Below are 15,800 nucleotides of genomic sequence, written 5' to 3' on the forward strand. Positions count from 1 at the left end.
TGGAACACCCTGTATATTTATAAATCATATGATCTGTCTTGCTATGAGCTTCTCAAAAATATAATCACTCTATATTTATTTTCACTATTTACTGCAATATTTAAAATATATCATTTTCTTATTAGTACGCCATGATAAATAACAAAAAAATCAAAATGGTATTTACTAAAATAGTCTCATACACATTAAAATTTCATTTGGGATTGATATATACGAATATTCTATTTTTACTTTATCTCAAATACAACACCCTGTATTTTTTAAAATAAATGGAAGGAGATTCAAATGCTCTTTCAAACTATATATTAGGGTTTCCTATACCTATCTAGCTCAGATTTTGAATAAATAGCAATTTTTCAATAAAATGGCAACCAAGAGGGCTAGTGGCGTCATGGCAAGTTCCTGGTGACAGTAGCTATTTTCAAAATCGAAATTAGTTTATTAAAATCGAAAATAGTTATTATTAAAATCAGTTTACTTTTATTTAATTTACCTATAATAATAGTTTAATAAATAAAATGTATTAAATATGTATTTATTATTATATTAAGAAAAACGAAGAAGTAGTTCTGTGATTTATTTTGCGATGTGGAATATGCATTTTGAAATATGGATTTTCTATAAAAGAGCCAATTACGACAAATTCATTTTCTTCACGTCCAACAACAGGTTTCTGCCTAATAGATTTTTTATAAACAACACTACCAGCTCTGCGAAATAGGAAAAGAAGTTTTTCAAAGAAACGCTTATCAGAAAGATTCCTATTTGGATATCTTGGAGCATAAGCTCTTGAGGCCGAGAAGTAATTTACTCACAAAATAAAATCACTAGTAACATATCCATTCGTTCCGCTAGCAGATACTGCTTTATTTTTCTTGATAAAATAATGAATACTTACTTATAAAACTATTATATAAGTAAATAAAAACTATTTATAAGTAAATATAAGTAAACTGTTATAAATCTAAATAATAATGTCCATAAACTAATGTCGATTTTGAAAATAGTTACTAAATGTCACTAGAAAATTGCCATGGCGACACCAGCCATCTTGATTACGATTTTATTGAAAAATCGCTTTTTATTCAAAATTTAAGCTAGATAGGTATGGAAACCCTAATATAGTTTGAAAGAGCATTTGAATCTGCTTCAATTTATTTCAAAAAATACAGGGTGTTGCATTTGAAAGTTTTTATATAAAATAAATCCTTAAAATGGATCAGCAATTTTTGGTACCCCTGTATAAATTTAAGGAAGCAATAACATTTTTCAGTAAAATTTATTTCCCCACCTTTAAACTCAGCACAATAATTCATTCTGAAAAGTAGTGTACAGGGTACATTACTGTATAATCTATTCTATTGTAGCATGCATATTCAAATATCTTGAAATCTCCAAAACCAAAGATTTTAAACATATTTAGCCATTATAATATATGCCTTTTTTTGGACCCAATAATCCAAAAATGAAATAAAATACCGGGTGTTCCATAAGAGAAAATATAACATTGGTATGGATATTAGTTCTGAAACACCCTGTATATTTCGGAATAATTTTAAATTTTGCACATTGCCTCCCCACATTTACCCATAAAGTATTTTGTTTCTACATCTTTCCGTTTTCGTATAATCAACCGAGGTGAATGAGGTGCGCCACCCTGTATGAAGTTTTGTAGATATTAAAACTTATGATCATGTCATTTTACTTCGATTTAGGTATGCAACCTAAATATTTTCTGCGCTAAAAATAGCTAATTTTTCTGTTTTTATGAAGATGAAATTACGCCAATGAGGTTATCAAATCTTCGAAAAACTATTATATCTGTATTCAAATCGAACAGTAAATAAAAAAAAACAATTTGTTTACATTAGTTAATCTAATAGTTGATAATTAAAAGTATTCAATAAGAGTAGTGAGAAAACCATACACGCTGAAAATATTACCAAATTAACAAAACTTACCATCGTTGTCACTGTTGATGTTGTCCTTGCTAGGACTAGGTTCCCTTAGCGATTCTCTAGGAATGGTGGGCTGGTGAATAGGAGGTAATAGAGCATGTCCATATCTGGCAGGTGATAAGGCCATCGTTAACGGAGGTCTAAAACAAACCTTCAACTTAAAACCGAGCTTAAAACAATAAAAGTTTTTAGAAAAATTAAAAAGTATTTTATAGTTTTTAATGTAAATTATGACAATTTTCTTAGTAAGATAAAACGTCTTTCCTTTGAATTCATTTGAGAAGACAACAGATAACAGTAAGGGTGTATTCCGTTGCTTACCTTTTGGTTATGCTTTTATGTTCCGTTTCTATCGGTATCCTGAAAGTTTTCTTATTGCGGAAAACGGTTCTTGAAAAATTCGGTTATAACCTTTATAACCATGTTATAACTGTCACCAAACTAACCAGCTCGAGAAGGCTGGTTTTTCTGGATTTGTTTGTCAATCAATGTCATTTATGTGACAGAAATCAAGCAAATATTGGAAGTTCGAGTGAAATTCTCATTTAATTTCTAAAATTTTCTAAAATATTTTGTATTTACATCCAAAAGCAATGAAGGTAGGCAGTAAAGGTAAATGCATTTCATTAACTACATAGAATTACTTTTTAGGACCATTTAAACTTATCATGCAGCCATTGTTTCTTAAAGTCAGGAACATTTAAAGAAAACATCAAAAACAAAACAACAAGTAATCGTGAATGTTTTGTAAGCTATAAAAATATAAATATTGATCAGATTTGTTTATTTATTATTGATCTGTTTTAATATTGGACTTGCAAATCTTCACTTGAGCTGTCTAACGAGTTTAACAGTTTATTAATAAAGTACTTTTCAATATTAAACTCCATTGAAAAGAAGAAGCAAACGTAAAAGCAGAGAATAGGTACATTAAAAATGCATAAAAGATACATTTTATAATAGAGGTATTGAAATTTAGAAAACGTCAACATTTGACGTTTCCAGTATTTTACCAAACCGTTCCGTATCAAACCGATGTTTTTCAGGAACCGCTCTTTACCGTAGTTTACCGGTCTGGTTCGCCTGGTTTTGCAACGGAATACAGCCTAAGTAAGCTATAAATTACTACATACGTCAGATTTTAAAAATAAGGATAAAAATTAGCAAAAGCTATGTTAAAAAACCGGCGATGTGGAGTTATTGGCATGAATTAATTGATACAGGTATATATTCTGACACAAACAGTAGTGGTGGATGGAAAAGTTAAACTAAGCTTGAAGACAATCGATGTTTTAACGTATGACAAACGCTCGATCCACAAGGTTGTTCAATCAAACCGTTCCATCGTTCAAAAAGATCGATGTGCCGTTAAAACATTAAGCGATCAACTGTGAATCTTCCACCGAAAGGTAAAATGGATCTATAAATGGCGGAAACGATCTAAATATAGATGCTAGTTCGAAAATCGAAAATAGATTTTTTTCAAGTAGTTACAGATTATTTTAATATAATAGTTCAAATACTGGCCGGTAGTTTCTAAGCGGCGCGGCGAGTGCGTCTCACCACTCAAATGAGAATACCACTGATTCGTACAAAAACACATAATTTGCTTTATTAATTTCTAAATTTTTCCAAGAAAATTATTTCTTCATCTAAATAAAGCAACTATTGACAGCCACCTCAAGGAAGGCAATGGTAAAACACCTTCAGTTTATTGTCTAGTACAGTCTCTCAAATAGTGACGTTCAAATTCGGCGATAAAATGTAGTTCAGGCGTTGATTAAAGAAATAAGAAGATGCGCAACCTTATGGGCGATTTCGTGGCACAAAACCTGTCCGAGATATAGCTGGCGTCAGGGCCGGATCTACCTACGGGCTGTTTGGGCTGCAGCCCAGGGCCCCGAGGTTACAAGGGGCCCCCAGGCCCCGCGAAAAACAATAGACCCATAGGTGGGAACTGTTGAATCGTGAAATAAAATTAAAATTCAGGTTAAAAGTTTAAGCCAGACAAGATGGCCTTGCCACTATGATGCTGTCAAAGCCTTAAAAAATAATTATGATGACATTATGAAAATTTTCAAAAGTTTCAGCGAAAATGAGGTTGAGAAAGTTGATTTCCGGAAAGAGGCACGAAATTTATTCAATAAAATGGCGAAACTCGAGACTGCAATTTTGATTATCTTTTGGGAAGAAGTTTTGGAGAGATTTCATTTAGTTAATAAAAAAATACAGAGCCCTGGTTTAGACATTTGTGAAGGCAACAAGTTAATTGTTTCTTTAAAAGACTTTGTGAGCAACATACGACATCAATCAGATCAAATGTTACAGGAATACGACGAAAAAGCTAAAAAATTAAGTACTAGTGTAATAATAGACTACAATTACATAAACAAGAGATGCATTATCCCAAAATTTTCAGATAAGTCTACAGGTGAATTCTCAGTATACGGCGCAGAAAGATTTAAAGAGACACGTTAAAAGTTGCGTTGGATAAGCTGATTATGGATTTAAATAAAAGGAGACAAGTCTATGAGACATATAGCAAGAAATTCAAATTTTTAATGGATTTGCAAGACAAAAATATCGAAAACATAGATTTGGAAATTACACTTCATATTATTGATTACAATCCCGATGACGTAGACGAGCATTTAGTGAATGAGTGCATTCAATTAAAATCATACTTACTCCAATCTATGTCTGAGTCTTACACCTCTTGCAGTGACATTTTTATGCTCATGTATGAAAATAAACTTATTAACGTGTTCCCTAACTGCTATACCATTTTAAAGATTTTTTTAACATTGCCAATCACTAGCTGTAAAGCAGAACGCTCCTTCTCCAAGATGTCCTATGTAGAAAATAAATATAGGACAACAATGTCTAACCATCGACTAAATAGTTTATCACTTCTTTCCATAAATTGTGATCTAACTAAAGACTTGGAATGTGATGACCAAATAACTGTCAATTTCTGTGACTACTACCTATCAATTTATTTTACTAATTCATAATAAGTAAATAAATAAAATTGTTTTATTGTTTTTTTATATTCTTATAAAATATCACTATTTCGGTTTCTCTCTCACCCAAAGTTTGCCTGGAAGAGATTGCTACCACAGCAATAAGATCGCCTTTTGTACAACTAATACTTGCGTAGATTTAAGTAACATTTATGTTACTTAAATCCACATATCACAATACCGAAGTCTACAGCAGAATAGGCAGAGAAAGAGAATTGCTCAATATAATAAAAATAAGAAAAACATCATACTTAGGGCATATATTGAGAAATGAAAAATACCACGTCTTACAATTGATAGTTAAGGGTAAGATTGAAGGAAAGAGAGGTCTCGGCAGGAAGAAACTATCTTGATTGAGAAACATCAGAAACTGGACTCACCTAACATTTGAAGAACTTATAAGGAAAGCCGAGAATCGTGAATATTTTGCCAATGTGATCGCCAACCTCCACGAAAGAGACGGCACGTAAAGAAGAAGAACAATAATATATCATTATAGAAAGAGTTTTTTGATATGGCTATTATTTGAGTACTTATGTAGGCCCCTAAGTAGTTTCAGCCCAGGGCCCCACAAATTCACGATCCGCCCCTGGCTGGCGTTACCGTCAGCCTGTCCGAAATTTAGTTTAGCTCTGCGCTGCTGTGCGCTGATCGTTTACAGCGCAGTGGATAAAGAATACTGTACCGTAGTTCCGTTTTCATTCGACAGAGTGAGTGGTTGCCGGAGACAATGTTGCCAGAACTACTGATTAATCCGTAGATTTACAGATTTTGGGTACAATACGTTAATAATACGGATTTTCTATATTAAACAATTTAATATAATATTATAAGATTAAACAAAGAACGACATCAGAGTTGGCTTGGAAATGAAGATCGCTGTCATTTAATTTGTAAAATATTATAGTAATCCCACACCCGGCATTGCATCAGAAGACTATTTTAATTGAAAATAAAAATAGTTTGGGTCCCTAGGTCGACTCAGCCTTAAATGAGTACTTGGGATTCACAATCCTGAGGTAATAATAGGCGGTTGAAGCGTAGTGCTAGTCACATTACCTTTCTTGTATACCGAACGCCTCTAGTATGGCAAGCTGTACCTTGCTACTCCCAAAGCGTTAAACGCTATATACGGGAGCTATTGTTATTGTTATTGTTGTCAATAATAGTCATTTCCAAGCCAACTAAACGATTTTTCGTTCATACGACATATTCAGTATCTATACAGAATTTTTATTTTTGTTATTTATTCTATGTTTGACAGTAACAAATTTTCAATACTTAAACGCGGATTTTTCATCCAAAAATATTTTCGTCAAGCGTATTACAAATATTATACATCTTAATATGGCAACACTGTCGCTTTCAGTTCAATAACGATATGCCTTCGCTGGCCCATTTAGAAAAAATAAGTGTTTTATGCGTTGGCTGCAGAACGACTGGGGTCTCTCCATACAGCACTTGAGACGTAAGGAGAAGTCAAATGAGCCTTGTCACGAATTCGCCCCATTGGAAAGATACGCAACCTAATGGTTGCGTAACTTTCCAATTCTTTCAATCAACGGTCTCGGGTATAAACATATGAAAAGCTGATGCCACATCACAATCACGGTCGTCTATGTTCTTTAAAGTATGGTAATATAAGAAAAAAAAGTTATAGCACTAGCATATAGTACTTAGTACGAATAAACATATTGTCAATGAAAATTTTGAATGATTCGATTGAAAAAAGACCGACTTGAAAAATTTGGACTGCTTAATTTCTATATAGTAAGTTAAGTATAGTATTAAGGTTTAAAGTTACTTCTCAAAGAACGGCCAAATATTGAGAGAATTTGCTAAAAAACAAATTAGTTTAAGAATTTTGGACTTACCCAAATACCCCGACAGCTACAGCAGCTTCTCTAAGAGCTCTTTCCTGCTCAGCGCTCATGTCCCTTAGCGTTTCCGGTCGAATCGTAGCTGTATTCCTCGGCTGTCTTTCGTTTTGGACAGCTAAAAGTATAACTGGCTTAAAAGTTGCATCAAATCAAAAACAAATAGGGAAATCTATACAGAAGAAATTCATAAAGATGTATATTTCGTTTAAAAGAAGTTCACTAAGAATGGATATATAATAACTAAGACTAAAAAGTTTTATGCGAAATTAGGAAAAGTCTGTAATTTGTCTATACAGGGAGAGTCTTAAATAAGTACGAATATTTTTATAGGAATGGTATATTTTGAGCTCGTGAACCAAGAATGTTTATGAGGTTTTTTCGCCAAAAAAAATGATGTAAAAAATTATGCCAATTTTGTTTAAATTTTCCTGTATACTTAAAAAACTTTTTAGAACTTCCTGTTCCCCGCAAATTTTCCCATGTAATCTCTGATATTACTATAGTTACGGCACTAAAAGGGATACAGAAAAAATCCGGTGGCTCTCAATTTTTTTTATAAATAAATCTTTTTTTTTTAATTTCCAAACTTGAATAAGTAGGTTATTTTGGACTTATTTTCAAAACGGTAAAGAGAAAATATGTTTCTTTTATCGAGATCTACCCAGACCTGAAAATATTTACACTTATTTAACACTCACTCTGTATAGGATGATTCTCTCTAACTAGAAATAAAATGAATAAATTAAAGATATATACTTTTCAGAAATGTATCTAGCGTGTTTGACAATAACCAAATTTGCCGTCTACTCGTCAAGTCTCCTACGACTATTATTAAGCATGGTACAAAGAAAACAAGATATGATCGATAGCGGCTCCAATTTCGTTCAGTTTGCGCATATCACCTGTGACGTCATATGCCATACAAAAAAATATCCATATTGTTCAATTGCCACTAATAAAAAAAGACCTTAAAAAAAAGGTTTCAGTTAACGTCTCCTTTTTGCTGCCAGCGCAGGGCTAAAAATAGTGAAGAATTAGCACATAACCACATAAGTTATGTCAAATCATTGAGCTTGACATTTGAAAAGTTATGACACATTTCTTATGTGCCATCTGTGTCATCTGTTTGACAATTTGAAATTGGCGCGCGAAGCTTGCCGACCAATAGTGTCGTTAATCACCAGGGATGTAGTGACTAACCTGCGCAATATCATACCTTGTTTTCTTTGTATCATGGTTATTAAGCATTTATCTTTAAAGATTTTGATATTTCATTTCAAAAATTAATCATAAATTAGGATTGTTTCACCCAATTTTAATCAAAATAAATAATCATTTTAAAGCCTACAAAATCGCTGACTTTACGCGTCAAACCGAGAATCCAATGACTCCATTTCAATTATCGTTACGCCTCACCTCTCTACAATATTTACCCCCCTTCCCTTACTTTCCCCCTACCATTTCTTCTTCCCCCAACCCCGATGATCCCCGTCTTTCTCCAGTCCAGACAACAAAAAAACTGGCTTAAATTTTAGATTAATAGCGAACAGGCTAATCCGACCCGTTCCTTTTCGCTCTCCCTTCCCCTACTGTCCTCTCGTTAAAACAAGAGAGCATCAAAAACAATATCGAATCGACTCCCAGTGTAATAGAGACAGTGGGACAAAAGTCGTATTTTTTATTTTCAATATTTTAGTAGACGACGAAAACAAACAAAAAAGAAATAATGGGGACAGTTACACGTTAGTACAGTCTTTCCGATTTTATTTGGAATAACATTAAATATAGGGAAATTAAAATAACTTTGGTTGCACATCGTAATACGACCACCAGCAAACTCCATAAGACGACGCATGGTGTCATTGATGACGTGCAACAAAAGTTGTTTTAATTTCCCTTTATGTGCTCTGCTCAAATTACGAATTAAAATAAAATAACAGAACTATATTGTGATTATCCCTGAAAGTCAACGCGGATCGATGTCTGTAACTGGTTAATATCGAATTATAACAGCAAACCCCATAAATGATTATAATATATAGGACAATACTGAAGAAGCTTTCGGAGTTCCCGGCCCGTTCACGATTAAATCTTGTCAGAAATAGGCGAGGTCGGTGCGGGTGACAATTCAATTGTCAGGTATAGGATTGTTGTATCATCATCATCATCATTTTTCAGCTTATTCCAGCCTAACCAACCATTTTCAATTATGGGGTGGTAACATATTTCGATACTCTCTTTGTAATTGGGCCCATTGTTGTCTTTTTTTTTCGTTGAGGAGGGAAAAGATCTTGCATAAGACACCCAAAGTTGGGTAGTACCGGATTCCTACCGGCTAAAGAAACCCTCCTCCATCTTCCACTGGAATCTGCTCTCGCATTGCTTCTTCTCCTTCAACTAAGTATATTATAAATGTGGGTAAGTCGATGTCCTTCCCGACTTCCATACGCAATTGTTCCCTAAAGCCCTGCCATCGTTCGCACGCAAACAGTGTATGCTGAACATCATCAACCTGACAGGTGCATGATGCACTATCAACCCTACAACGATCATACAAATATTTTCTAAAACACCCATGGCCAGACAATGCTTGACTCATGAAGTAATCCACTTCTCCGTATGATCTGTTCAACCATAATTGAATGTCGGGTATTAACCTGTATGTCTATCTGCCATATATTCCGGTATTCCATTTGTTCTGCCACTGTTGGAGAAGTTTTGTCCTCGCTTGATCCTTATCCATCCCATGTTATCTATCATATCGTTCCTGTATGAGCAGTTCAATAGGTGCTATTTCAGATATTACCCCTATAGCCTCTCCAGATACCGTTTTTGATGTGCTGCATACTCTAATAGCCATGCTACTTTGTATTCTGCGTAGTCTTTGTGTAAGCTTTCGATTGTTAATGACTTTATGCCATACAGGTGCAGCATATAACAGCTGCGAGTGTACCACACTAGTAAGCACTCTCCTTTTGGATGCCCTAGCTTCTCCCAAGTTCGGCATGAGTAAGGCTAAAGCAGTGCCAGTTTTCGGCCCATTGTTGTCTATTGTTAGCTATGCGGGTCCAAGTTATCCCTGCTAATTTCCGAATATCATGGTGCCATCTCAGGTTTGGTCTTCTTCTAGGATTCTTAATTCCTAGTGGGTACCATGCTGTAATTTTTGTGGTCCATCTGTTGTCCGTCTTTCTTGTCATGAGTCCAGCCCATTGTCACTTGAGAGATATGATTCTGTTGATGACATCTATTACCTGGGTCTATTGTCATATCCACTCTATTATTTTACGGTCTTTCTTGACCTATTCCCGGCATATTTCGTTCCATTGAGCATTGTGAACGTCTGCAACCTGTAGTTTCCGTATAATGTATGTTTTAAGAATCCAAGTTTCGCATGCCTACGTCTTAACTGGTAGTACACATTGGTCGAATGTTTTCTTCTTTAGATAAAGTAGCATTCTAGATTTGAATATGATTGAGTTTCTTCCATAAGTACTCCATTCTAACTTAATTCTTCTGTTGATTTCTGGCAGTAGATATCCCGAGCTGTGCTTATTAGTTGCCCCTATTTAAATATTCTTCTACTATTTCCAGTGTTGTGCTATTTATTAGAATATCTTTTCTGTCTACTAGTTCGTTTACTTAGTACGTACATTACTTTAGATTTTGCTAAATTCATTTGGATATCTACTTTATTGTTGGCTGTATTTAGTTCGTTAATTTGTGCTTGTAGTTCTTCAGGACTATTGGTAATTAAGACTATGTCATTAGCGAATCTTAAACGGTTACCTATATATAGCATATTTAACTTATTTTTATTACATTATTAGATTAGGTCCGCCCATTTCCAACTGAGATTAGATAAAGTATACTATACTTATTAAGAACCCATATTTGAAAAACAAAATCACAGGAAATATAAGATCATATAAATATTGAATATAGAAAATTCTATGTGGATGAGGTAACTCTACTAGAGAAGAAACAGAAAGGCTACTTAAAGTTTGAAAAATAAAAGAACCCTGAAAAAAATGTTTTTCCATAAAAATAAGAATTGTTTGAACTAAGCCATCAAAGTTAATATACAAAATATTGACGCAATATCAATCGCCATTTTTTTAGATCTTCACACATCAACGTTAATAGCAAATTATTCGTTCATTGGTTCATTGGTTGTCTAAAAAATATATCCGCATTTCTGATGCTTGGTTTGCTGCTATTGGTTCCTTTTTGACCTTCATCACGTTGATTGCAGTATGATATTAAAGATTATGATGATGCATATTAATGATTCAAGAATTTTCTCCATTTTCACTATTATTTCACTACACTGTGCGACGGCACTCCATGACCGTTCGTTGTTGTTCGCTCGTTCCACGGCCATCTATTCAAGATTGTAAATTGCCGTCGTCGAATACGCATGCGATCTCGTGCCAGCCGCGTTCTGAATGTGACCTCGCATCGCTCATCCCAAATCTCCAGCAATCCCAGTCTAAACGCCGGTCCCGGGAGTTTTGGCAGAGCGTTTGGTGGGAATTAACCGGCTTCGGATCCCATTAATCAGCGTCCGTTAAATCCGGGATATAGCTGTTTGTTACGGCAGGCAGCGCTAGGATTTCCAGTTCCGGCCTGGATCAGGCGGCGGCCATGTTGCTTTTGCGGAATGGCGCGACATTGATTGACATCGAATCTCCAGTTATCTGTTATAGATGGCGCGACAGGGAGGCATGTATCGAAACATGTATTGGAATGAGGCTGGATATCGCTGGATTTTGAGGAGGCTTAAGTTTTGTCGTGTTCGTTTTTACTGTCCTCTATAATACTGTATCATACATATTTTCGTTAATGTCTATACACCTTAAGGGTCCTAATATCTATGTTTGCTTCATCTCCAACATAATTAAGTTTCGTTATATTTCCAATAGGAATCAATATCGAATATCATTCTTCATATTTTTATCATAAATGGAAGAAGATACAGAGCTATCTTTTTAAATAAAGAATCGACTAATTAAACATAATTTTATGCCTACCCAGCAGGTATGTTATCGTTTGCAATTTCTAATAAATTCCATAGTGTGTGAGGTTCAAGTTAACGTCTGCTTTGAGGCGTGTGAGGTTCAAGTTAACGCTTTCTGCTGCAATGGCTAAACTGGACGGGACCTACTTGTTTACGCGGAATCCGAACCGCAGTCCTCGGCCATATCATGGTCAATGGCCTACCGACTTAGGAAGTGTCTAAATTAACTCTTACTCACGAGATATCCGATCTCATCCGGCTTTGAACCGGCGTGAATGAGCAGTGTGTATCAATAGATTTTACACTTTTCCCTTTTGGACAACAGCACGATGCAAAGTTTCGAATCCGGTCACCCGTCCATCCACTCGCATCGCCTTACGTCGCTTAACTTCGGTGTTCTAAAGGGAACCGGTGTTTCGACGTAGCTGGGCCGTTGCCCAAATTCCATAGTCAAAAAATTATTAGGTCTTCTTTACAAGTCTTAGCCTCACTTTTTACTTTTCACATTTAATTTTACATAACAGAATTGGATCTGATACACTTTTTCATTTTTTAATAATTAAAAAAGCGGTATTGGTATATATTTTTAATAGATAACAATAATTTTTGCTTAAGGGTCTATTACGCTGTACTTTAGTGTTGCTCTCAGGGGTCGGGTAAAGCGGGTATTTGGCCGTAGGAAATATATATATATATATATATATATATATATATATATATATATATATATATATATATATATATATATATATATATATATATATATATATATATATATATATATATATATATATATATATATATATATTCTGAAATGTAATTCAGAAATCTACCCGATCTGTCATGTTAAGCCATACCCAAAATTCCAAACACACGCGCTTTGATTAAGGCTTGATTAAGGTTTGCAAAGCTTCAGCATTTGCCATAAAGTAGCGAGCAATTTGTTACAAAACCATATAAATTATATATCACTGGAATCACAAAACTTCAATCCATTTCCGTATTGTAACGGAATTTTAAATTACGTCTTTATTTTCGAGAAAATTTAGTCCAAACATAAGCAATATTTTGTTGATGTTTGACCATCAAAATCTTAAAAATAAAGAAGTTGTCCAAAAATGTGCTACAATACGGATGTAGTATAATCCTTTATCTTTAATTTCCTTCTTCATTTGTGTAAAAATACCTAGCCAGTTTTAGATAAAACGTTAAATGCCAAACGCTTATTTTGCTACTTTTTTGGACTAGTGAAATGGACTCTTAAGGCCATGTTTATGACGAAGCAATAAGAGCGTCGATAGCTCAGGGCTGTGATAAAAACCAGTATCTAAGACGTTTCCACAAAGGCCAGCTGTCCACCTCCGACATCAGCCGTAGTATTTCCCCACAGAATCCGCATTCACCGTTGTTCTCAACATCAGTCTACTGAGGTGGTCATTGATAATATCCTGTCAGAAACCCCGTGACAATCCGAAAATTGTTCTTACTTAAATCAAGAAAAGTCTTTGATTTTTCTCGGTTCTAAGTTTTATTAGGCATACCAGCTATATGAAATTGTTGGGTATTAAAATGAGTAATTGATTTTTATTTTGCATAACATAAATGGATATGATTCACCTTTTAATTTTTTAATAATTGAAAAAGGTTTCATGATTCTTGGCCCTCGTTGCTATCTTTAATATACCAAAAAAACAAGACGAAAATTTTTCCGCCGTACGTAATTATTGGACTACTGTTTGTAATTTTACACTTCAAAGTTAATATGCCTAGCTTACTGTTAAAGAAAACATTTTATGTGTATCCATTTAGTAAGAAATAAAGGTGCCATGGTGTTGGTTTGAGACAATAATGTGTAAGAGGATAATTTTCTTGGTAAATTAAAAAAAAAATTAGTAAGTAGTATTAAAATGAGTGATAAGTGTCTTATTTGTGTATTAGTTCACACATGCATCGACAGAATTCCGATTTTTTGCCTAAAATGGGTTGTGTCACCGTGCTTCACTTTCCACGTATACTGGAGCACATAAAAGTAACAATTTCGAAACATGTGTGTGCAACTGGACGCATGAATAAAACGCCGATGCGTACTGTTCCTTAAATGTGACGAAATATTGCTCACTGGGTGAGCTGGTTTTATATTGTTGCACCAGATGGTCGCCCGGTGGTCGCACCGTGATTGTCATTTTAGCAGAGCCATTCTATTTCCCTACATCCCAACGATCACAAGGTCTGTGTTATAATTTGGGAATTGTGATTCTACCTTGAAAATTTGAATCCGTTATAATTTCAACGAAACAGGTAAAGATGTGATATTGAATTTTGTAGATTCAGCATTCTTACCGTGCATTTTTTTTACGGCCTAGCTACGTTGAAACACCGGTTCCCATTAGAACACCGAAGTTAAGCGACGTAAGGCGATACTAGTGGATGGACGGTTGACCAGTTCAAAACTCTGTATCGTGCCGTTGTCCATGGGAAAAGTGTAAAATCTATTGATACACACTGCTCATTCACGCCGGTTCGAGGCCGGATGAGATCAGATATCTCATAAGAGTTAATTTAGACACTTCCTAAGTCGGTAGGCCACTGACCATTATATGGCCGAGGACCGCGGTTGGATTCCGTGTAAACAAAGTAGGCCCCGTCCAGATTAGCCCTGGCAGCAAAAAGGAAACGGTAACTGAAATCTTTACTTTTACCGTACATTTTTAGGACAAAGCTTTGCTGAGCCCAACTTAACATATAATATCTGCCACGCTTGCTGACGCATTTTTTGAGCTCACTCCAGAATGTTTGATAGAGAAAAAAGTCGATTTGTTAATCTTGGAAGCCCTCGAAGTATTCGAGGTGAGTTTATAGTGGTTTCTTTTCTAACACGAACATTAGTTTCACGTTTTAAGAGTCCATGTACTGGGAGTTACCTCATGTTTTTCCTTGTAGGGAAATCGTTTTTCCCGTAAGACAGGCATGCTTAGTGTAAGGAATAGATAACATTTTTGAAAACTAACAATTTTGATTCTCTGGGACAAAAATGTTTCTCAAAAAATAAAAATATACATGTCGAGAAAACCAATGCCCCCCTCCAATTCTCCGATATGCATCTGCATACGACGATTGCTGCTTTTTAAATTACCACCCTGTATATAAACTACCAAATTCTCGCAAATTATTATCTGTCACACTTTTGGAGATGAAACGAAGAGCTCTTAGCCTACTATGGTCTGGTTGTGGTAAAAGCAAAACGCCCGAAGCGCCTTAATTTTGCTCGAGTAAACGAAGCCAATCGAGTAGGGGAGGACGGCGTTAAGGAGTGAATACGAAGTCCTTTATCATGTCGTTGCAGCGCCATCTTTCGTTTGATTTAACTGAAGCGGGCACGCTCAAAAGATGTATAGTGTGGTATGGGTTGTTTTTTTAATATTTAAAACAGGTAAATTAAAGTAAGACAAGTAAATAGTATTGCTCTTTTCTATTTCTGTGCCTTTTAAGAGATAATATACAGGACAAACTTTAAATAAGTGTATGTAGGTACATATTTTTAGGGGTGGTATATTGCTATCCCAGAAACACGCTTATCTTCCTCGGTCTTTGTCTTCACATGATTATTTTTCACAATATAAGTGGTTGCGATTAACCTTTTCTTTTTTATTGGAAGAAAAATGATTTTTATACACAGGGTGGTCCGAATTGTATTCGGGAATCTTCGGTAGCAAAATATGATAAAAATAGGTAGAAAAGTTCGTATAAATTTAGTCCTAAAATGCTTCGTTTTGGAGATGCAAGGTGTAGATGTTTATTTCGATTTTTTCCAAATAATTTCTGAATGTCAATATTTTTTTCTTTTGAGAAATTTTATTACAATGTCAATATGAGTCCTATTTGTAGGGAGCATCACCTACATATTTTTTAACTGGTTGAA

General features: G+C 34.8%; 1 protein-coding gene across 1 annotated transcript in view; it reads right to left on the reverse strand.

The window, feature by feature from the left end:
- LOC115881206 (photoreceptor-specific nuclear receptor-like) overlaps nt 1-15,800 on the reverse strand; it is a 75,200-nt gene that overhangs the window by 7,689 nt on the left and 51,711 nt on the right. Inside the window, exons 4-5 of the mRNA XM_030898617.1 lie at nt 6,856-6,976; nt 1,962-2,098 (exon numbers count right to left, since the gene is read on the reverse strand). Coding sequence (XP_030754477.1) covers nt 1,962-2,098; nt 6,856-6,976 — 258 coding nt within the window. The remainder of the gene's footprint in view (nt 1-1,961; nt 2,099-6,855; nt 6,977-15,800) is intronic.

This window comes from Sitophilus oryzae, unplaced genomic scaffold (genome assembly GCF_002938485.1).
Source record: "Sitophilus oryzae breed Bouriz unplaced genomic scaffold, Soryzae_2.0 scaffold_1701_pilon_pilon, whole genome shotgun sequence".
Lineage (NCBI taxonomy): Eukaryota > Metazoa > Arthropoda > Insecta > Coleoptera > Curculionidae > Sitophilus > Sitophilus oryzae.